Raw genomic sequence first — 21,487 nt, forward strand, 5'->3', positions numbered from 1 at the left:
CATCACAGCGCGCCATAGCGCTGCGCGGCGCTGGGCGTGGCTAGCTGGGCGAGGAGGGGTTGGAGTCCTTGGTGGGGGCCGATGAGCCGAGGCCGCGGGCCTGGGATTCGAGCCGGGCTAAGAGTCAGCAGCCGTTAGTGGTTAGGGTACTCGGACGGCAGGGTCGACGGGGACTGGCGCTTGAGGGCCACGGCTGAGGCGGATTCTCGGGAGGTGCCGCTGCGCGCGCGGGGATGGGCCGCAAGCGCAGGGCGACCTAGGGGCGGGTGAGGACGTTCTCGGCCTGTAGAAACAGGCTGGCCCCAGTTAGTTGAATTTCCGGATTTTTTTTCTCGAAGGATCCGAGCGTGGGCGTCTGTATGCATCACTGTAGAGACCGCTGTGTCTGTCCTGTGTGCGGTAGCATCACCAAGAAGCAATCCTTACTTGGAGGCCAGGCCGGCTGCTTTCGTTTCCTCTTATGACAGGTGCTTGATTGGCTTGTCCTGTCAGGCAGTCCCCACGAGATTATCTTAAGGTAGAGCCAGTTCAAGGGTAGTCGCCCGGGGTTTCCCAGGGACCCGTGCCCTAAGGACTTGTACGAGGTGTTAGAAGTAAGCCAACCCCGGGTTTCTGCAGTCTTTTTGGTCCCCACCCTTGTCCCGTGCTGCGGCTTTTCGTAAGGCCTAGGCCTTGGTTTTCCAATCTGTTAGAGGGTGAAGATTGTAGCGTAGTTCTGGGGGTAAGGTGTTTTGCTCACAGGAAGTCTGCTGACCCTGTGTTGCAGGAATCATTCAGCCCCGGGGTCTTTTGTATGGGGCTTCGAGAAAGCTGGAACGCTTTGGCAGTTTTGGCTTGGATCTTTGTGAATCCCGTGAATTTAAGACCTGGTTTCTCAGTACAGTGGTTTCTCAGTGAAGAGGTGGTACCCGAATAGGAGGCAAGGACCACAGAGGGTGAGAGTTGCTTTTCCTCAGTGATTTCTGTGCCTACTTATACCTTGTTATCTCTGGAGTTTGAACTTAGGGCCTTGGTCTCAGAGGCTGCACATCATCTATACTCAGGATCCTTTTTAAGAAAACAGAACTGGGCACTTACTAAGCTGTGTTAGACTTCCTTAAATCCGAGGGCACATCTCTGTGGAGGGTTAGGATGTGGCTAGTGACTATGGGGGAATTCTCTTTAACTGTTGTCCCTCTGGTGGGAAGAAAAGTCTCAGATTTATTTCACTTTAGAAAATATTTACTTTCCCTTAGTTGTGTGTGTGTTCACTATGTGCATGCAAAAGCCCTCAGGTCAAAAGTCGGCATCTGCATCAGTTACAAATGGCTGTGACACACCATGTTGGTTCTGGAAACCAAACTTTTGCAAGACTGGTAAATGCTCTTAACTGCTGGATCATCTCTGCATCCCCTCATTTTACAAACAAATACCCACATCTGCTGGAACTCAATACTAGTCAGCCAGTAAGCTTCAGGGTCTTCTGCTGACTCCAGTGCTGAGTTTATAGAGTTGTGTCACCTGTATCCTGCTTTTACATAGGTTCTGGGAGCCTGAAATCAGGTCCTCAACATTGGGCAAGGACTATACAAAGAAGCATCTCCCAACCCCTTGTTTTCTTCTTTTTTTTTTCTTTACTTTTTTTTTTAAGCTAGGATGTTACTACATAAGGATAAATTGACTATAAATACACTAGGTGGGCCTCAGACTCATAGATCAACCTGCCTCTTGCCTTCTCCTGTAATTGAAGGTGTACAACTTGGTGCCTAGCCCTTACTTTACTTCTGAGGAGTGATTTCTGAGTCATATTTATGATTTGGGAGGCCTAAGGTCTCGGCGTCGGGCCCTGCAGAGCAACAGCTCTTTATGAGAAGGTCACACGTAAACACACGTTAGTGACAGTACTACACAATGTGTGTTCTGCTTGACACTTTGTTTACCCCATGTCTCCTGTCCACGCTGCACAGTGCCAAATGTGATGGCACATGATGCAATCCCAGAAAAGGCAGGATTGCTACAAATTCAAGACAAGCCTGGGCTATACAGTGGGATCTTGTCTCAAGCCATAGAAACTTTCCTTTTGTGCAACTGTCCTCTATTAACTGCCAACTCCATGTCAGATACCTCGGTGGGCTTTGTACCACTGATAACTTGGGGAGGGTGTGGCCTGATACTGGCCTATGGTTTGTCTTCCCTAATTAAGATCCCCCTCCTGCAGGTGGCTGTCTGCCCAGTCCAGTACCATGCACACGCTTGTGTTCCTCAGTACTCGTCAGGTCCTTCAGTGCCAGCCAGCTGCATGCCAGGCCCTGCCCCTGCTGCCCCGAGAACTCTTCCCTCTGCTGTTCAAGGTGGCCTTCATGGACAAGAAGACGGTTGTGCTGCGTGAGCTGGTGCACACGTGGCCCTTTCCCCTGCTCAGTTTCCAGCAGTTGCTGCAGGAGTGTGCCCACTGCAGTCGAGCCCTGCTGCAGGAGCGGCTCAGCACAGAAAGCATGCAGGCTGTGATCCTGGGGCTGACCGCCCGGATTCACACTCGAGAAACAGAGGCTGGCACGCAACCCTTTTGCAGGTATGCATTTATCTAAGGGGCCTATAGACTAGGGGGTACAACGAAGATTCCCTGAGTTGGTTCTGAGGTCAGAAAGAGCTCAGCATGGAAATAGCCGTATCTGTTGCTTCTGTACGAAGTAGCTGGGAGGGATATAGGCCTTTCTCCCTCATTCCTTGCCTCTGCCCATCTCTGCTCCCAGGAAGCATGCATTGCGGGTACTGGACATGACTGGTCTCCTGGATGATGGTGTGGAGCAGGATCCTGAAACCATGAGCATGTGGGACTGTACAGCCGCTGTAGCCAGGACGTGTATTGCCCAGCAGCAGGGTGGGACTGCTGAGCCAGGGCTGTCACCCCTCCCTGTGGAGATCCGTGTAGACCTCCGGGTAAACCGGGCCTCCTATACATTCCTTCGTGAGGCACTCCAAAGTAGTGTGGACAGCCCACTTCGGCTGTGCTGCCGGGACCTCCGGGCCGAGGACCTACCCATGCGCAACACTGTGGCCTTACTACAGCTTTTAGATGCAGGCTGTCTGCGCCGGATAGACCTGCGCTTCAATAACCTGGGCTTGCGTGGGCTGTCTGTCATCATCCCACATGTGGCCCGCTTTCAGCACCTAGCTAGCCTGAGGCTGCATTATGTGCATGGAGACTCGAGGCAGCCTTCCGTGGATGGTGAGGACAACTTTCGCTACTTCCTAGCCCAGATGGGCCGGTTTACCTGTCTCCGGGAGCTCAGCATAGGCTCTTCACTCCTTTCAGGCAGGCTGGATCAACTGCTCAGGTGAGTGGGCTCTCCCATTGCTCTCCCTTTTTTATGTGAGGACATTCTCCTTAGCCTACCTGCCCATGACCCTTCTGTAACCCCTTTGTCCCTGCAGCACCCTGCAAAAGCCACTGGAAAGCCTAGAGCTGGCCTTCTGTGCACTGTTGCCTGAGGACCTACGCTTCCTGGCTCAGAGCTCCCATGCTACCCACCTCAAAAAGCTGGATTTGAGTGGCAACGACCTGTCAGGCAACCAGTTGACACCTTTCCAGGGTCTGCTGCAGGCAGTGGCAGCCACATTGCTGCATCTTGAGCTGACTGAGTGCCAGCTTGCTGATGCTCAGCTGTTGGCCACACTACCCACCCTGACTCGCTGTGCCAATCTCCGGTACCTTGGTCTCTATGGCAACCCTTTGTCTATGGCAGGACTTAAAGAGCTGCTTCGGGACTCCGTGGTCCAGGCTGAGCTACGTACTGTGGTGCATCCTTTTCCTGTGGATTGCTATGAGGGTCTTCCTTGGCCACCACCTGCCTCCGTCCTTCTGGAAGCCTCCATCAACGAGGAGAAGTTTGCCCGTGTGGAAGCTGAGTTGCACCAGCTGCTGTTAGCTTCTGGCCGTGCCCATGTACTCTGGACCACAGACATCTACGGCCGGCTGGCTGCAGACTATTTTACCCTCTGATCTCCAGGGTCTTGATGAAGCCTGACACAAAGGCTCCTGTCTTAGATTTTCTGCAGTTTGCCTTTCTCCTGGGTATACCTAGAGTTACCTCTGCTTTCTGCAGTATCCTTCACCTGCTCCCAGTATCTGGCTGCCTGTTGGTATCTCAGGCCTGTGCTCCCCTGTTCTGTATGATGTACTTGTTGGTTCTGTTGGGTTGCAATCTCTCTGTAGAAAACGGTTCCTGAACATATCCCATCCCCTTAGCAGGAGTGCAGTGCGTTGAGGTAGACGTTAGGATGATCTGCTTCAGGGCACCTTGGGGTCTTATACTGTGTTCCCTGCCTGGCACCCTACTACCTGGCTCTGGAGGGTGAGTAAGGTACAAACGTGCAGTTTCTAGAATGTGAATTTTTGGGCTCTTTGATGTGTGTGTCCTAATTGGATGGGAAAGACTTACCTGCATTTCTAGTGTTCCTTTATCGTGACCAGTTGTCTGTCACCCAATCTACTGCCCACCCCTCTAGTTTATAAGTAGGTTATCCCATTACTGTTCAGAGCCAGGGTGGATAGCCAGAGCTGGCAGCTGGAGGAAAACAGCTTATCCATGGCCCAACCCACAACTCCCCACCAGGCCGCCCCAACACACTCAGCGGAGAAGCCTGGCTTCAACTTTACTTTGAGCATGCGCGGAGCTGCACCGGCCAATCCCCGGTGCCTACGTCATTAATCTGCGCAAGCTCAGCAATGGATCTCATAGGCCACACGTGTAGGGAGGCGTAGCCCAGACCTGAGCCCCTCGGGAGGATTGTGTTCAGGGGACTCCTCAGGTGGTACCTCTGGGAACAGGGGCTTGGACCGGTCAATAACGAACATCTCGTGTCCATGGTCATCACGGAGCTCCTCAAGCTGTGCGAAGGTGCAAGGTCCATCCGAATAGTCATTGACAAATAGGGTGCCTTCCCCTGACGCTGCAGGCACCTTTTTCCGCCGGCGTCGGCGTCGACAGATCATAGCTGCCAACAACAGCGCGGTGAGCGCCAGCAGCGCTATGGCTGCTGTGATCGCTGTCTGCGTTGCTAGGCCCAGGGCTCGGAAGGCCATGCTGCCTGCCTCATGCTGGGGCTCATGTCCCACAGGGCGTGTAGCAGGGGCTTGCGGGGCGGGTAGCTGCTGTGACTGCTGCCGGGATGCGTTGACCAGTAGATGAAAGGGCACACGCACTTTGCCACCTGCATTGGCGGCCTCGCATTCGTACTTGCCTGCGTGAGCCAGTGTGATGTTGGTGAGGAAGAGCATGCCGCTGCCAGTGTCACGGGTGGCATGCCCGCCCAGGCCTGATGCTCCACCTTCCAGCTGGGCCTGAGCTTGAGGCTTACCATCTCGAGGCTGGGGCACCTTTCTCCAGACCACCAGGGGCTGTGGGTAGCCTGATGCCTGACAGGCTACCTGCAGGTCCTCCCCCAGATTAGCTGTGAGCTCCGGGGGCTCCACGGTCACAGAGGGGGGAATGCAGATGAGACTCCCACCAGATACTTCTAGCAGACTTTGTAGCGCCAGGCGTGGGGGCTCTGCACATGTGATCTTCTTGTCTCTGGAGCTCAGAAGCCGTCGGCCCCCCTCTTTGATCCAAGAGCCCAGCCAGTGAAGGGCACAATCACAACGCCATGGGTTCTCTGTGTAGGGCAGAATAGAGCCTAGATAGATGGGTCCTGCTAATCCAAGCAGAAGCCCTTATCTACTTCTTACAGATGCCTATAGAGTTCCAGAACCCTTGTCACCACTTCCCTCACTCCAAGTTCCTAGGATTGTTTGTGATTACAGTTCCCGAAAAAGCATCAGCTTCTCTGCAGTCCCGGCTTTACAAGCCTGCACATCTCCACATATTCCAGCAGCCCTGTTGTCAAATGAGCTTTCCAGTTTTGCCTGGCTCCTCCTGATGACAAGTTATAAGAGCCTCAAATTTCTACACAGGGAGAGTTCTAGGACAGCCAGTGCCACACAGAAAAACCCTGTCTTAAAAACCAAAACAAACAAACAAACAAAGAGCTTCAATTCTGTTAAGTTATTCTGCATAACTTGTACTTTGCTTCCTTAAATAGATGCATAAACTGTAACTCTTAACACCACTCCCTGGTAGTCCCTTACCAAGGCTGAGGGTTCTGGTGTGGCCCTGCAAAGTAATGCCCACTGGCAGTCATAGTGAAGCAAGACAGAAAAGGGGAAATTATAGGGGCACAGGAAGGGAGGCAATTCCCGTAGAATCTGGCTGAAGCTTCTCACCAAGTGACATCAACATTTACTTTGAAGCTTGCCAACATAACAATACTCCCTTTAGAAAAATACTAGAATAGTAGCGAACCATAGGCAAGGCCTAAGCATATATCTGTGATCCTCAAGAATGAGCCTGCTCGACAGGCCGTGGTGGCACACGCCTTTAATCCCAGCACTTGGGAGGCAGAGGCAGGCGGATTTCTGAGTTCGAGGCCAGCCTGGTCTACAGAGTGAGTTCCAGGACAGCCAGGGCTACACAAAGAAACCCTGTCTTGAAAAAAAACAACAACAAAAAAAGAGCTTGCTCTTTTTGTAGGTAATTTCTGGGGGAATCATAGGACTAAACCTTTGTTTGTAGTAAGGGCATCTTTCCTGGCAACCCTTGGGCATTTGCACTAACCTCTGTATCCCTATCCAATGCATAGGCACCACCCTATGATTTCACTTAAGTGTTTGTTTGGTTTTGTTTTTAATAAAACTAAAGGCTTGTTTATGTAGGTTCTTTAATAGCCCTTTGAAGTGTAATTTCTGAAGCTATCAAGCTCAGTACATATGGCTATCCTAAAGGCACTTGTTTTGTAAAACCCACACCAAGGCTCTTGGGTGTGTTTTCCTTCCATAGCACTTGTCTTAACCCTCATGTTTCAAAGCTATGTTAAAGTCTCTTTTAATAAATCCAAACTCTGTTACAGCTTAGTTATTCTGAAATCATTTTCTGAAGTACAACCTGGCTCAACCTGAGTCAGGGACTGTAAAGAATTAAGGGCGCTTCCCGGGTTGGTGTAGCCACAGTGTGGCTCTGCCTCTGTTCCTACCACCACTGACGATAGGAACCCACTGTGTACCTAAGCCTGCTTCTCCCTGCTGGCACAGCTGCGGACTAAGAGACCCATACCCAAGAAGAGGTACCTGTGAGGCGTAGCACTTGTAGGCTGCTCAGAGGCTGCAGGGCCTCTTTGCTGATGGTGCCCAGTTGGTTCCTGCTGAGGTCTAGTAGTGCCAGGGAGGAAAGCCCAGCCAGGGCCTGGTCCTCCAGTAATTCAATGCTGTTTTCTTGAAGATGAAGTTCCTGTAGTCGCTGAAGTAGGGACACGAAATCATCAGGGAAAAGGGCCATGGGTAGCTAGACATGGTTGACTTCTTTTCCCCCTAACCTCTCCCACCAGTAGGGCAGTTACGGATATCACAGCAAGATACAGGCTTTTGGCGTTTGTTGCTTACCGGCAGATGTAAGAAGGTGAAATCCAGCAGCTTCGCCAGCTGGTTTCCAGCCAGATAAAGCACACGAAGCTGGACCAAGCCCACAAATGCACCACCACGCAATCCCCGAAGCCGGTTGCCGGTGAGCGCCAGTTCAAGCAGGCGGGGCTGTGCACGGAAGGCGCCGGACTCCAGCGCACGTAGGGTATTGTTGTGCAGGTAGAGGTGGCGCAGGGCAGCGAGAGGAGCCAGGGCGCCTTGCTCCAGGTGCGCGATGCTGTTGTCTTGCAGGAACAGCGTCTGAAGGTTGTGGGGACGAAAAGATTACTTCACTGTGGGGCATGTCCTAGTGACCTTCTGCTACACCTCTTACGTTCACACACTCGATTCTGGTGGGCACTGTAGCTTACTACTCCAAGGCCCTCCAGTCCCACATAGTGCCCACCTGCGTCCCCGGAGGGATTCCCGGTGGGACCACGCGCAATCGTAGGGCGCCACACTCCACTGTGGCGCTGTAGCAGCGGCAGGCGGCGGGACAGGCAGTGGCGCGGGGTGGGAGTCCAGGTAGCAGCGGCAGCAGCAATAACCCCAGCAGTAGCAGCAGCAGCGCAGGGGTCCCTGGGGCCATTTCCGAAGAGCCCCACCAGGAAGCTGTGGCTTCCCCAGGGAATGGACCCGGATGGGATGCACCTCCTGAAACAGGTTAGCAGGCCAGTGCTAACATTATCCAGCCAGCGCTTGAGCAGGAATGTAATGCCAGGCATGATGGGTTATGCGCTTAACCTAAACACTGAGGAAGCCGAGGCAGCCGAATTGTTGTAAGTTCAAGGCCAGGTCTAGGTTATATGTTCCAGGCCAGGTTGGCTGGACCACAGTGAGACTTAGTACTCAGGGGCCAGGCAGTGGTGGCACAGCCTTTAATCCCAGAATTTACTTGGGAGACAGACCTCTATGAGTTTGCCTTCTACAGAGACTCAAGAGCAGTCAAGGCCACACAGAGAAACTCTGACTTGAAAAACCAAACAAAAACAAAAAATGAAAACAAAAACAAACCAGCATTCAGGCTACAGAGGAAGGCGGATCTCTGAGTTGAGGCCAAACTGGTCCATATAGTGAGTTCCAGGTTGGCCAAGGCTGCATATATAGTGAGATCCTGTCTTAGAAGGAAAGACAGACAGACAGAAAGAAAGAAAGAAAATAAAAGTCCCCCATCCCCCTTTTACTCTTGGTAAAACCTGTACGAAGGTGCTAAAATAGCTACATAAGTAAAGACACTAGTCTGGCAGGCCTGGTGACCTGAGCTGCATCTACCCAACCCACATAAAGGTGGAAGAAGAGAAACACCTTGACAAGGCAGCCTCTGACTTGTAGTATTCCTCACTACCAACCAACACACATGTGCATGCACACACACACACACACAGACAAGTTTTTAAAAAAGGAAACAAACAACCCCCCACCCTCAAACAAAACCAAAGCAATCTTCCCTTGATGGTCCTTACCTTGCCCTAGGCCTCTTCCTGTGCCTATACTGAGAGCCTCCTGCCCTTCACTGGCATGACAGCCCCATCACTGGCACAGCAGCCTTCACTGGGCTCTCCTTGGTTCCCAGAAGCAACAGGATGTAACTTGGGAACTGCCTGGGTAGTAAAGTCCAGGGCAATTACCCAGGTATGAGCCAAAAGAGAGGGCTCCAGGCCCCTTGGTGTCACCCTGTGGGTCCTGGTATTGGCATGAAGTTCAGCACTAAGAACTTCTTTGTGCCTCAACACAAGAGCAAGGGACCCCACGTGACCTTGGCCCATATGATCGCACCTTACAGTTCATTTGTCATGATCTGAGGGGTATGTGGGGAGAAATGGTGGTCGCAGTGTAGCTTGATGAGATCCATGATCCTCCTGTTGTAGGGACAGAAGTGGGTAGAAAGCTCACAAGAGTTAGGCTTTTCCTTGGGGGTAACTCATACATTTTATTTCCTTTTAGACAAGGTCTACTGTGTTTCTCTGGTTGGCCTGGAAACCGTTATGTGGATGGCCTCAAACCCAGAGATGTCTGTCTGCAAGTGCTGAGACACTCTTCTGTCTTTCTTCTTTTCTTTCTTTTTTAAAGACAGGATCTCACTATGTATGCAGCCTTGACCAACCTGGAACTATGGCACTATGTCTAGCATACTCCTAACATTTCCTTCCTTCCTTCCTTTCTTTCTTTCTTTCTTCTTTTTTTTTTAATGTTTTATGTGTATGAGTATTTTGCTGTGCATGTATGTGCATGCATCTCATGCATACCTGGGATCCTCAAACATGAGAAGAGAGCGTCAGATCCCCTAGAACTGAAGTTAGGATGGTTGTGAGCCACCATGTGTGTGCTGGGAATTCTCCCCCAGCTCCACCAAGACAGGGTCTCTTTCTATGTGTCCATGACTGTTTTGAAACTCTATGTAAGGCAGGCTGGCCTTGAACTCATAGAGATCCACCTATCTCTGCCTCTCTACTACTGGGATTAAAGGCCTGAGCCTCCACACCTGACTGTTACTTCTAATTCTTTGAGTCAGGGTCTTGCTGTACTTGTAATCACGCTCCAAGTGGCAAGATTACAGGGGTGCACCATCACATCTAGCTTTCTCGGGCAATTTTTAGAGAATGGAGGGATAAGACAAACAGTAGGAAAATCAGTTCAGAGCCCATGTCCTGGCCCTAAAGCTGGTTCCAAATGGGTCTGTGTCTTTGGAGTTTTAGATGAAGGTGTATGTCCTGGCTGAGATGTGGGAGGAAACCTTACATCAACTGGTTTTTAATTTTCTTCTTTCCTCCCCTTTGGGGATTGACCTCAGTTTCTCCCACACACTAAGCACACAATTTACCACGGAGTTCCTATCACCACAACTGGGCATCTGGGTTTCTAAGTAGAATATGGGAGCAGTGACCACTGAAGCCGCAAAGAAACGCATTCTACAATAGGTTATCACGTGTGCCTGGGAACCCAGGGACAGGAGAACTAGGGTCAAGTTCTAGCCACAATGAGCTGTGTTAACAGCGGTAACCTGAAGCTGAGAAGCCTGCTTTTTCTGAATTTAAGGAAGGTAGGACCAAGGATGCACTGTTCTCTAGTCTCTATCGTCATTTGGCATGGTCTAGTGTTTTAATACCAACTTATTCACCAGGTCTTCTTTGCTCTGAATCAAGTTGAACTGTACTAAGTGGCCTTGGTGTTTGTCTCAATTTTGCACCAATTGTAAGTCACATGATCATTTAAAGTCAATAGAGATGAGGCAGCACAGCAGTAAAGTTTTAATGGAATAGCTTTGGCACAGGCAAAGGCAGTTCCTAGATATCTCAGGACATGTGGAGCCCCAAGAAGCGGGGACGTTTGCTAGGTTTCTGGGTTTTATTTCCTGGCGCACGAATGACTGGTTGGTCCCTGGCTCCAGGCCTTGCGCATCTGTTCAGCCTTCAGTAGCAAAGCCTTGATCTGTGCGTTAGGGATCAGAGCTGCTGCTTATGCAGAAGCCCAGATGTGCATCAGTGCAAGACAGCCATGGCAGGAATAAGGGTACCTGACTAGATGAGCCCAGAAATCCTTTTATCAGGACATGAACCTCTAATCCTGGGCAGGAGTCGGGTGTCAGTCTCCTAGGTGCCTATCTAGGCGGGAAGAGGGTGGAGAGGAGCCCTGTGTTCTCTGTCGGGCCCAGCTGAGGTCTCTGTCAGCCCTTGCGATCCAGCGCTTTTAACCAGCACTACCTCCCCTAGCCGCCCCCTCCCGGTTCAGTGGGTCCGAGCCTGCTCAATGAGGGTGTGGTTTCCATCCCCTTCCCACTGCCAGATCCTATGACCTTTTCTTGGTGCGGCAGTCAGAATCTAGAGGGTCCCGATCCCGCCCCCAAGCCCGATGACCTTGGGCCAGGATTCACCCCCCCCCCTCACCTGCTCCAGTGTCGAGCGACTCCCCGCGGTGCTTGCGGCTGCAAGACTGGAGAAGCTGGAGGGGGGGGGCTGATTGGGGTGGGCGCGCACGCGCTTTGCGCCTGCCGCTCTGCCTGACGTGACCAGCGCAGGCCAATCCGTGGGATGCAAAGCCGGTGTAAGGGTTAGAGGTGGCCGAGAGAGGACCTCTGTAGGGACAGAGGATAGCAAGGCCGTACCAGAACCTTGGACAGCGCCAACCTACTCTCGCCTTGGTTCACCTCAGCGCGCACAGGCTCTCAGTCACCAGCGTGCAAGTGACAGCGGACATCTAGGTTAACCTGGAGTGCTTGAGCCGAGGGGTAACCTGCGAGTACTACAAAACCCTGTGTTTGCCCTAACCCTCCCCACACAGCCCCAGCCGGAGTCTCAGGGCGGCGGGGCAGCGAGCAGCAGTGGGGCCAGATCCATAGTTAGGGCGATGCGGCGACCTTGCCAGTGTACGTGAGAGGGGACCGTGGCTGAGCTAGGCCCATACTCGAAGCAAGCACTGAGCTCGAAGGCCAGGGCCGAGCGCACTAGACCCACGCCGCCTGCGCGCTCCGGTGCCGGGTGGTACAGGCGCCCATTGGCCGCCAGGGGTAGCAAGCGAGCCGGCTCGAAGGGTACGGTCAGCGCCTCGCCGCCTCCGCAGTAAGAGAGACGAGGTGACTCGCTGTCAGAAGCCAGGATGTGCGTGAAAACCACTGGCCGGTCTTCACAGCGCAGGAAGTTACGTTCTCTGCCGCAAAGCGAGAGGAAGGGGAAGGAAGCCTCGTAGCGCCCGCTGTGGTTGGGTCTCAGACGAGAGAAGAAAGTGACCAGGAACTGCAGGTCTGTGGGAACAAAAGGCACGACGACTGTTCCTGCTCGGTGACCAAGCTTCCCAGACACGCTCCTTTTCCTGGGCATACCAGTACTGGCATGAGACAGCGGACCCCCCCCCCCTTGTGGATGGGGGGTTCCCTCAGAGTCGGGGAGCCAAGGCCTTGAAGGGTAGAGAGAGACATGAGGGAGCAGTGCAATAAGCAATACCTTTAAAGCAGGTGATAAAGTTCTTCATTTTGGAGTCATCTAGGAAAAGCTGGAGACAGAAGTGACACAGTGGACAGTAAGTCCTGGCAAGAAAGCCGGTGGTGCTCGCTGTCCTTCTTTTCTATATACTGGGTTCGGGGGGGGGGCATGTGAAATGGCTCTGTGGACTTTCCCCACATCTACAGACATGTTTCCAGTGCTGCAGCCCCCAATCCTTTCTCTAAAGCAGGCTTGACAGCTTGTCACTAGCAGTCGTGAGCACTCGGCTCTGGGATTGGTGCTAGAACAGGCTAGTGTGGGCGGGACTATGATGCGGTGTAAGTAGCAGGCCCCGGAATTTCCGGCTGCCAGCCAGGTCTTTGAAGGTTCAAAGCCATGGGTAGCACCTATCCCCAGGTATCAACCCTAGAACTACTCCCCACCCGGTGCCGATTCCGCAGTTCCCTCAGAACTCCTCCCTCTGTCACACGCCAGGCACACCTGGCCTTGGTGATCCACATAGTAGAAATACTCGCGGGTTCTGGGCTCCGGGCTTTGACCCTGTGTGTAGGAGACACGTTCGTCCCCACTGCAGGTCCGAGCTCTCTGCGACCTCGCCAAGACTAGAGCCAAGTTACGCACTGCCCCGCAAGGCGGCCACATCCTTCCACACCGGAAACCGATCACAGACAGTGCTGTGCCTGGGGCTTTGGGTTCCGCTCTGTGGGGGCGGAGCTATCTGTCCCGCCCCCGGAAGTAGTTATGCGATGTGGATTTCCCCCTCTCCCCCCCACTCATGTCAGAAGTAACCTGAAGCACAGGCAGCATGTGTGCACTTGAACTTTATTCACACGGAGTACTGTCCCCTCGATCCACACGTCCGAGGAAGCGCCTGCGGCCGATAGGTCTTGGAGAGGTCCAGGATCTGCCCCAGAGAGTTGCGGGCCTCCGCATGGCGGGACTTTTGTTTTTAATAAATAAAAACTCTAAAAATATATATATATATAAACAGGAGAAATGAAGTTTGACAACTGTTGGAACTCAGATTCCAGAATGGAAAACGCAGACGAGTCCAGGCAGGTCTCATCCACGCGCCGCCTGTGTGTGGAGTTTGGTCAGAGGCCGCGAGGCGAGGTCAAAGGAGGGTGGTGCTAACTTGCTCAGCATGAGGACCGCAATGGCAGTTCAAGAGATAAATAGCATCTGGTTAAAACTATGTCCTTAGCAAACTTAGTTCTGACATCTGTCATTCTATTTATATCTTTATACATAAGTAGGCTGGGTATGGGATAGATTCCGTACTCAAAAAAAAAAAAAAAAAAATCCCAGAAAACCAAAAAAGTCTCGCCCTCCCCCACCCATCCCCAAGAAAGCCTGCCTAGCCCTGGCCCTACTCTAGAGGGCTTTGGTTTGGGGCCTCCCCTTGTACAAAGACCTATTAGGCATTGGGCCGATGGATGGAGCCGTGTCCTAGTGGTGGCCAGCACAGCTCTCCAGGGCGCTTCCAACTCCTTCAGGCCCCAGCCAGAGGACACTAGACTAGGGTGAGAGGGATCAGGGCGAGAGTGCCTTGGTGGAGGATTGCCCTGAACAGGGGACAAGGTCTGTTGCCCTGAGCAACATGGCATGTGCTTCAGCCGACCAGGAGGGCAGTGTCGCTCGGCTCCGGGAAACAGAAGGCACTTCTCGGGGCTGGCTTGCGACCGGCAGGGCGAGCTGGTACACGCAGGAATTGCTTTGCCCGGGAGGGCCTGGGGCGGGGCGGGCGTCTGGCGGGGCCTGGCATGCTGCCTCGCTGGGGCCTTCCCTCCCACCTCCTTGGGTGTCACCCTAGCAGGAGTCCATAGCCCGCGGGCTATAGCACGCCCTCCATGAAGCTGGTATCTAAGTGCTGAATGAGCACTCGAAGGAAGGACATCTCCTTTCGTGTATTCTCAAAGATGACGCGAGGATCATCCGACTGGCAGCGCAGACAGTTGGGTGCCATCACCATAGCCAGGTTGCTGACGTCCATTTTGGTGATGGCTACATTGGCTGGCTGCACGAACACCTGTGTGAGGGGGTCCGGGTGAAGGGAGAGGAGGAGAGCAGAGTGGAGGGTTGGCGTAGCTGTTACAGGTTGGTTGGGAAGGATGGAAGGTGGGCGTGGGGTGGCATTGGGTGCAGAGCATGCATACCTGGAGGAAGCGAATGAGGTAGCACAGCACCATTCGGTTGATGCGCGGCAGCGCGTGCACCACGGCCACAGCAGCCTCCGGGCTCTCGTAGTGTGCAATGCATTGTTCGTAGAATTCATGAGGAATCAAGGGCTCTTCCAGCTCCCGATACCACAGCTTCAGCAGCGATGCTGAGGGTGGGAGTGACTTAGATGGTCTTGGCTTGGGGACCCTAAGCCAAGCATCCACCAGAGGCCACATCCAGAGAAATAGGGTGTATGGGAGGATACGGAACAGGCTGGAAAGGGTCCCTCTGGCTAAAGCTGTACAGACTGAGCCCAGATCCCAGAGACACCGGCTGGAGGACCTGGGATCATTCTTGGAAATTTCTCACAAGGGTTGTGCAGCTGCTGAAGGAGGTGGCTGAGAATGCCCCAAGAGCTGTGGGCCAGGCTGCTCTGGAGGGGCAGAACCCCAGGTATGCCAAGAACACTGACATGTCCAGTGTAGGAGGATGTCTACAATTCTTCTGGAGGTAGGTACCAGGGATGAAGGATGGTGAGATGTAGCCGCAGGACAGAGGGACAAGGCCACAGGGTGATTCTGAACAGGAGCCTGGGCTTGCAAGGTTATCTGCTTTCTGGGATATGCATGCAAGCCAACTCCTCGAAACTACTGAGTGTGTGTGGGGCTCACCAGGGACATGGGGGTCCTCCAGGCCTGTAGGCACCTTCCACTGGTCCACCTGCAGCTTCAGGGCATTCACTTCATCAATGTCACCAGGGACCCTAGGGAACACAGGGCACATCTTAGACTGGAGGAGCTTACCTTGTCCTAGTGCTAGAGCTAAGAGTAGCAGAAAGCCCCAAGGACCTGACAACCCAACAGTGTCAGGCAGGGTGGGGTGACTCAAAGCTTTGTTGCACTTTTTGGGGTGTCCTGCCCATGCACTTGGGTCAGTGGTGAGGGACTCTCTTGGCTTCTCTGTAGCTGTTTCCCTCTGCAGGCCACTAAAGACCAAACTTTCTTCCCTTCCTGTCTTGGGGGCTCGGACCTCCCTGGTCCTGACAGGCAAGTCTCTACAATGGTTGACACTGCATAGGCAAGTGCCATCCCAAGGGCTGGGTATGTCACATCACTGTTCACATAGGATGATGAACTGGCTGCTGCATGCCATCTCTGAAGCTCTTGTCAGAGATGACGTCCTTGTTGGTATCCAGGTACATTCTGGACCTGTTGTTGGCTGTCTTTATTGGCCATGAGTTATTTGAGGGGTGGGGTAGAGTGGTGGCACAACCAATTTGCCTCCTATAGACGGAGTATTGCCTTGTCTCTTTTAGCTGCATGGCCCCTAGGCTTAATGTCCCTGATATTAGAGATAATAAACACAAAACTGTGCCCCTTTCCCCACCCACAATCTGGGGTTGGCAAGGCACCTGAAGATACCCTCTGTCTGGTCACCGTTGAGTGCCAGGACCTCCTCAGAGAGCCGTGTCTGTACCCAGGGCAGCTGCCTGTCAGGATAGCGCTCTTTCTGCATGCTCATCACCTCCTGCAGTGCACTGCCAAACATGGATGGGCTGAACACTGCGTTCTTGGCATGTCGTATCTCCTCCACATTAGGCTTCTTCAGGCCCTGTAAAAACAGCCCAGCATTCAGGTCCTGTTGTAGACCAGCCTCCTTCTTTCATCTCTTTTCCCTAATTCTGGTTCTTGGCCCAGTCAGAACCAGGGACAATCCAGACCCTGACCCAAGTCACTAAGGGGGTTTCCCTTAAGGCCATCTGCAGCACCCTCAGGCATGGATATACATAATGGTGGAGAGGTGAGGGTTTCCGCCACAGGACTGCATATGGCAGAGCCTGCTGTACCTCACCATGCCGGATGGAGTTCTTAGGGGCCACTGCAGCCAGGGTGCTATATTCCTAGGCTCTGGGAGGCAAGGTATAGCCAGGTGGATGGACTACCTTACTTGGGTAGGCTATCTGATGTCCTGTCTAGTACCCATTTGCGTTGCACCTCAACTGGAGGCTCAGGCATGGCCACAGGCCCTTAGACTGTAGAGAAGCACAGGGTCTCCTAGTTAAGACACTATCAGGCTTCTGTATGGGCCAGAGGAGAGCCATTTGCTCTACTCTGCTTCTCCCAGAAGGAAGCATTTGTACCTTCTTGGCCCCAGTCAGGGCCGCCTTCTGCAGTTTGTGGTAACAGTACTTCGCATAGGTGCTTATCGCCACCCCTAGAAGAGAAAGGGTGGCAGTCAGCCTGGTGTGGACATGTGGATACTGGGGCTAAGAACAGTGACTGCAGGGTTTCACCCACCCCTGAGCTAGACAGTAGCCCGCACTTTCTCCCAGGCACAGCCCTATAGTGCAAAGACCCAAGAGGAGAGGCAAGGGGAACCTCTCACACCTCTAGGAGCTAGGGTGGGAGAAATTCCTCTTCCAGCCTTCCTACAGCCACCAAGGAGAGCGGCTGGAAACAAAGCACTTCCCGGTAAGGAGTCATAGGCAAGAAAGGACACACCCAGGCCTTCAATTCTACTTCCTTTCACCTTAGGTGACCCTAGCAAGACCTTTGGTCTTCCCTGGTCCTAGGGGAAGAGGCTTCCGGATGAAGTATCTCCAGCAGCCCTGGCTTCCGTAGGGAGGGGTAAAGTTGGAGGCAAGAGTGTCAGGAAGGTGAGCAAGGCTTGGCTCTCAGTGGAAGACAGCATCTAGATGCCAGTGTTTTGTGCCACCACTCTAAGCAGAGGCTAAGAGAATGGCAGGGCTGAAGGCCTGCCTTCCTCTCAAGGGAGGGAGCTTTCTGGGACTCCGCTCCTGCAACAGAGCTGGTGGATTGGAGTGTTGGCACACTCCAGTGACAGACAGACTTAGGCTTGGTATGAATGGAAGATGATGTCAAGTGTCACCCACTTGGTCCTGACAAACAGGGGAGGGCAGATGATAGAACATGCCAAGAAATGTCATGGACAGATCGACACCAGCTGTGTGCTTCTGGAAAACAGACACCTTTCCTCTGGAAGTTCCTTCTTTGGTGATTCCTAGCTTGCTATCCACTGGGGTCAATGAGGCCTCTAATTTTCTTGTGGACATCTGAGGACTTGGGAAGGTCCTTAGACACGTATGTGTGTGCCCATATCTCATAAGTTTATTTTGCCTCATTAGAATACTTTACCATAAAATAGTTTATTCACATCTGTAAAAGAGGTTCCTTTCTAACCAAAATAATTATAGATTTCTCAATATTTTAAGTCTTGGACAATCTGCCCCAAGTCCCAAGTGGTCCACAGACCCTGACAGAAGATCCAGGTTTTTGTTCTCAGCCAGCTGGAGACAGTACTCAGTGTTCTACTTCAGGCACCCTACCCTTCAGGAAAGCTGTAAGGCTCCCTTGTTTAAGAATGGATAGCGCTTCAGTTCTTCCCCTGCCCTGGACCTGCTCAGCAGATGTCATCTGAGAACAACGGAAGGGACTGGGGCCTGCTGCCTCCTGTTCTGCACTCAGGGTTGCCTCATCTGAGGGCTGCTCAGGACCACAGCATCTCCCATGTCTACCAGATCTCAGCTGGGGTGTGTATGAGAAAAACCTCTCTGGACTTCAGTTTTTCAGTAGGATAGGGACTAAAATAACCCCCATCTTATAGATGAGAATAGTTGTCTGGGAGCCAGTTAAGTGTTAGGCAGACGGCCTCTGGTACTGTGGTGGTAGCAGGTAGGCCAGAATGGAGGTAGGGGCTACATGCAATCCAGAGTCTAGGAGCTGCAGTGATTTCTGCTCTGTGCTAAGTGTCCAAAGTGGACCAGAGAGTGGGCACTGACATCCCATAGAGACTTTTACTTGTATGAGGTCTGCTCTGGGTCCCCAGTCTAGCCTTGTTGAACCTTGGCCAGAACCAGTTTTACAGTGAGGAGTGGCTTACACTACTAGACTAGGGGGCAGTGTCACCGGTTTTTACTATTGCAGCAGGTGCACCAAGGCTTACTCTGTCTGCTGGTGCTCACCCTGCATGGCCCAGGGAAGACATGGTCCTCAGTGTCCTATCTGATGACATAGTCTGGGCTCCAGGTTTCACAGAAGCCTGTTTCCTGCCTTGCTTACCTAACCTCCCAGGTAGCTGGATCTATCCAGTTCCCATGCCCTGGTGGTTGGGCAATCTCACATAGGCTTGCTAGGGTAGCTGGGAAGCCCCAAGCAAGGGCAAGTTTCAAGCCCTTCAGAAGTCATCCTGGCCTTCTTGTAAGGCTCTCCATGTTCCGCAGCTTCCTGCTGGTCCAGTGTGTCCGCTCTACACACATCTCATCTACAGAAAGCTTTCTGGCCTTGTCCCTGGTCCCCGTGGGAAGCACACAGTGGTAAGAGCTTTATGAATTGTCATACAAGGAGCAGGAGGCAAGGGTTCCAATACTAACATGGCCTGGTGGAAGCAGCTCTGTACTAAGTTGGTGCAGGCAGGTCAGCACTGCCTTGAGGCCTTTTGAGGAGGTGGCAGCACTGAGCTGTCACTGGGAGCTTTAGATGGGGAGGTCACAGCCTTCCCTGGTGTTCAACTGAGCAGAGTGGTCCTGATAGGGCTCGGGGGAAGAGCAAGAAGGATGCTAGTGGAAGAAGGCAGAGAAACTTCGGGCTTCAGAAGGCTTTGCTGGGGCCACCATGGGAAAGGGAAGATTCCCTGTTGATAATAGGGTGGGCTCCCCTGCCCCCAGAGGTACTAGGCTAGAGGATAGGACTAGGGAAGCACTTGCCACAGGACAACCAGCTCCTCCACCTGTGAGCCTCACCCCATGGTCAGGCCCATTCACTCACCTGGGGGTGACTCCAGGCCTTCACAGGTTAGTCCTTGTTCCCCCTGTCCACCAAGAAGCAAGCTGTGGGTACCGCCAAAAGAGGTGCACAGCATGCACCGTTCCTCTAGGTCACTTTGGTACCCCAGACCTCCAGTTTTTGATTGCTTGGGAGGCCCCAAGCCTGAGGTTAGTGTCCCTCCCCCAGCCCAGAAGCGGTTAGAGAAGGCCAGGCGGCCATGGCTGAAGAGCAGAGCGGTGCAGAGGCAGCGCCCAGGCTGCAGAGGCCCTACCATCTGGCTCTTCAACATAAGGCTTGGGTTTCTTTCTCAGTTTGGACTTCTTCTTACTGTTTCTTTCCAGAAGCTCTTTTATGTGCTGTGTCACTGGGGAGCAAACAGAACTGTGAGGACCACAGGACATAAGCCAGAAACCACTGCCCATGTGGCTCGTGCACTTGGTGGCAAGGAGGCCCCTGGGTCTGCTGGGGGTCTGTCCCCATCAAGCCGATGACCATGTGTCTCTGGAGACAGGCACCTATGTGTGCACATTAGGTCAGTGTGAGATGCTGGTGTTGTATGACCAGGGGGCCTGAAGTGGGTGGGAAGACAGAGGGATTGTACTGGTCAGAAGGAGACACAGTGCAGCTGGTTCACACATCTCTGGCCAAGAGGAAGTTTGGGTCTGGGCTCCTGAGCTGGTGTTTGGTCCACAGACCCACCTGCTACAAAGCCAACAGAAACAGGTGAATGACAGTGACTGGAGGCTCCAGTCTGGCGTGGACTGCCACCTGTGACAAAGTAACTTAGTGCTGCTGGTGACTTGTCACCTGACTGAGGTCATGCCTGTCAGATTTCTGCACTATAAGTATCTTCTCCCCAATTTCTCATCAATGCACTCTTTGGAAGTCAGTCACAAGGAAGAAATGTGTTAAGTGTATTTATTCTATACTTTGGTTTAAGCCTTACCACTAGGACACTTTCAGTTGGCTAACATTCCTAACAGCTCCCATTACCTCTCCTTCCCCGTGCCTCTATGTCAAGATTTGTGACTGAACACAGAGCTTCGGTGCATGCTAGGCAGGTAGTCTAACAGGGAGTGACAGTTACAGCCCTCTTTTTAAGGAGCACGGCCGGCCTTGCCTCTTTCCCTCTTGCCTTAGTACCCTGGGTAGTGATCTAATGGTCCAGCACCAGGCATGGCTACACTGCCTGTACTTACCTTGGGTGCTGAGGACTGAGCTCACAGCCTTGGGAACTCCGGGCAAGGGTTCTGCAATGAGCTCTAATTGTAGCCCTTACATTTTTGAGGTCTTGAAATTTTAAGCCCTTGCTGTACAGTTCAGGCTGACCTCAAACTCAAGATCCTCCAGCCTCAGGCCTTCCTTCTCTGTGCTGAGGACATGTGTCAGCAACCTAACCACTGTTGACACATCTTGTCAATATATTCCCCACACTAGGATGAAATCCACTATTTCTCAAAAGGATTATGGGTTCTTATAACAGAAAATTCTAGTTAAAAACAAAAAAAAAAAAAAAAAAAAAAAAATGGGTGTCAGGTGTGCATTTCCTTATTTAAGCATCATTGTTTCTGAGGGCCTCTTAGCAGACAGAACAAGCAAATATATGTCCATTAATCCATGTATATACATGCATATCTATAAATACGTCTGTAGGTATGGATTTGTGTCTCTATTAAAGTACATACAAGTTCAATAGGCAGTGGTGGTGCACACCTTTAATCCCAGCAGAAGCAGAGGCAAGTGGATCTTTATGAATTCAAGGCCAGCCTGGTCTATAGAGTGAGTTCCAGGTCAGCCATAGCTACACAGAGAAACCCTGTCTCAGAGAAAAAAGTAACACGAGTCCATACCAATGACGCACATCAGCCCATCACCACACATACCAGTCCACACCAATGACCGCACATCAACCCATCACCACACATCAGTCCACACCAATGACTGCATATCAACCCATCACCACACATACCAGTCCACACGCCTTTGGACTTTGTCTGCGACTTGAACACCTGGCTTTCCATTTCTCTTTTAGGGGAAGGTGCTGTGGACCAAGCCCAGGGACTTACACACCGAGTCACACTTAGGCTCTGCATCCTCTTTCCAATGCTTTGTTGGATATTCAATTTTGATAG

At 52.4% G+C, this 21,487-nt stretch overlaps 4 protein-coding genes and 1 long non-coding RNA gene across 19 annotated transcripts in view; 2 read left to right on the forward strand and 3 right to left on the reverse strand.

Moving 5' to 3' along the window:
• Window positions 1-29: 29 nt before the first annotated feature.
• On the forward strand, window positions 30-6,931 carry Lrrc14 (leucine rich repeat containing 14). 8 transcript variants are annotated; one of them, XM_076912269.1, is made up of 7 exons: window positions 51-213; window positions 339-467; window positions 767-935; window positions 1,268-1,355; window positions 2,198-2,551; window positions 2,733-3,317; window positions 3,415-6,931. In XM_076912269.1, the coding sequence occupies exons 4-7, from the start codon at window positions 1,321-1,323 to the stop codon at window positions 3,980-3,982; spliced, it is 1,542 nt and encodes a 513-aa protein (XP_076768384.1). In that variant the 5' UTR covers window positions 51-213; window positions 339-467; window positions 767-935; window positions 1,268-1,320; the 3' UTR covers window positions 3,983-6,931. The 8 variants fall into 8 exon arrangements, with proteins under 8 accessions (XP_076768386.1, XP_076768382.1, XP_034372579.1 ...); XM_076912267.1 differs by having other exon boundaries at window positions 48-467; XM_076912271.1 differs by lacking the exons at window positions 767-935; window positions 1,268-1,355 and having other exon boundaries at window positions 30-213.
• Lrrc24 (leucine rich repeat containing 24) lies at window positions 4,623-11,487 on the reverse strand. 3 transcript variants are annotated; one of them, XM_076912265.1, is made up of 6 exons: window positions 11,359-11,487; window positions 8,938-9,333; window positions 7,881-8,128; window positions 7,457-7,735; window positions 7,145-7,313; window positions 4,623-5,637 (listed from the first exon to the last, which is right to left on the reverse strand). In XM_076912265.1, exons 3-6 carry the CDS (start codon window positions 8,061-8,063, stop codon window positions 4,703-4,705), a joined length of 1,566 nt encoding a protein of 521 aa, XP_076768380.1. In that variant the 5' UTR covers window positions 8,064-8,128; window positions 8,938-9,333; window positions 11,359-11,487; the 3' UTR covers window positions 4,623-4,702. The 3 variants fall into 3 exon arrangements, with proteins under 3 accessions (XP_076768380.1, XP_076768381.1, XP_034372576.1); XM_076912266.1 differs by having other exon boundaries at window positions 8,938-9,075; window positions 11,359-11,434; XM_034516685.2 differs by lacking the exon at window positions 8,938-9,333 and having other exon boundaries at window positions 11,359-11,469.
• C13H8orf82 (chromosome 13 C8orf82 homolog) lies at window positions 10,700-13,053 on the reverse strand. Its single transcript, XM_034516689.2, has 3 exons — window positions 12,892-13,053; window positions 12,412-12,460; window positions 10,700-12,212 (listed from the first exon to the last, which is right to left on the reverse strand). The coding sequence occupies exons 1-3, from the start codon at window positions 13,051-13,053 to the stop codon at window positions 11,767-11,769; spliced, it is 657 nt and encodes a 218-aa protein (XP_034372580.1). The 3' UTR covers window positions 10,700-11,766.
• On the forward strand, window positions 12,351-13,387 carry LOC143434194 (uncharacterized). Its single transcript, XR_013103534.1, has 2 exons — window positions 12,351-12,487; window positions 12,986-13,387. It is a non-coding gene; the product is annotated as an uncharacterized LOC143434194 (long non-coding RNA).
• Window positions 13,220-21,487, reverse strand: part of Arhgap39 (Rho GTPase activating protein 39) — an 82,657-nt gene continuing 74,389 nt past the window's right edge. For 4 of the 6 annotated variants that reach the window (XM_034516680.2, XM_076912241.1, XM_076912242.1 and 1 more), the window contains exons 7-12: window positions 19,627-19,719; window positions 16,712-16,785; window positions 15,983-16,182; window positions 15,243-15,334; window positions 14,568-14,737; window positions 13,220-14,440 (exon numbers count right to left, since the gene is read on the reverse strand). In XM_034516680.2, coding sequence (XP_034372571.1) covers window positions 14,246-14,440; window positions 14,568-14,737; window positions 15,243-15,334; window positions 15,983-16,182; window positions 16,712-16,785; window positions 19,627-19,719 — 824 coding nt within the window. In that variant the 3' untranslated portion in view covers window positions 13,220-14,245. Of the gene's footprint in view, window positions 14,441-14,567; window positions 14,738-15,242; window positions 15,335-15,982; window positions 16,183-16,711; window positions 19,720-21,487 lie in introns of those variants that run through there. The other 2 variants (XM_034516681.2, XM_076912243.1) reach the window with 2 other exon arrangements.

This window comes from Arvicanthis niloticus, chromosome 13 (genome assembly GCF_011762505.2).
Source record: "Arvicanthis niloticus isolate mArvNil1 chromosome 13, mArvNil1.pat.X, whole genome shotgun sequence".
NCBI classification, from domain to species: domain Eukaryota; kingdom Metazoa; phylum Chordata; class Mammalia; order Rodentia; family Muridae; genus Arvicanthis; species Arvicanthis niloticus.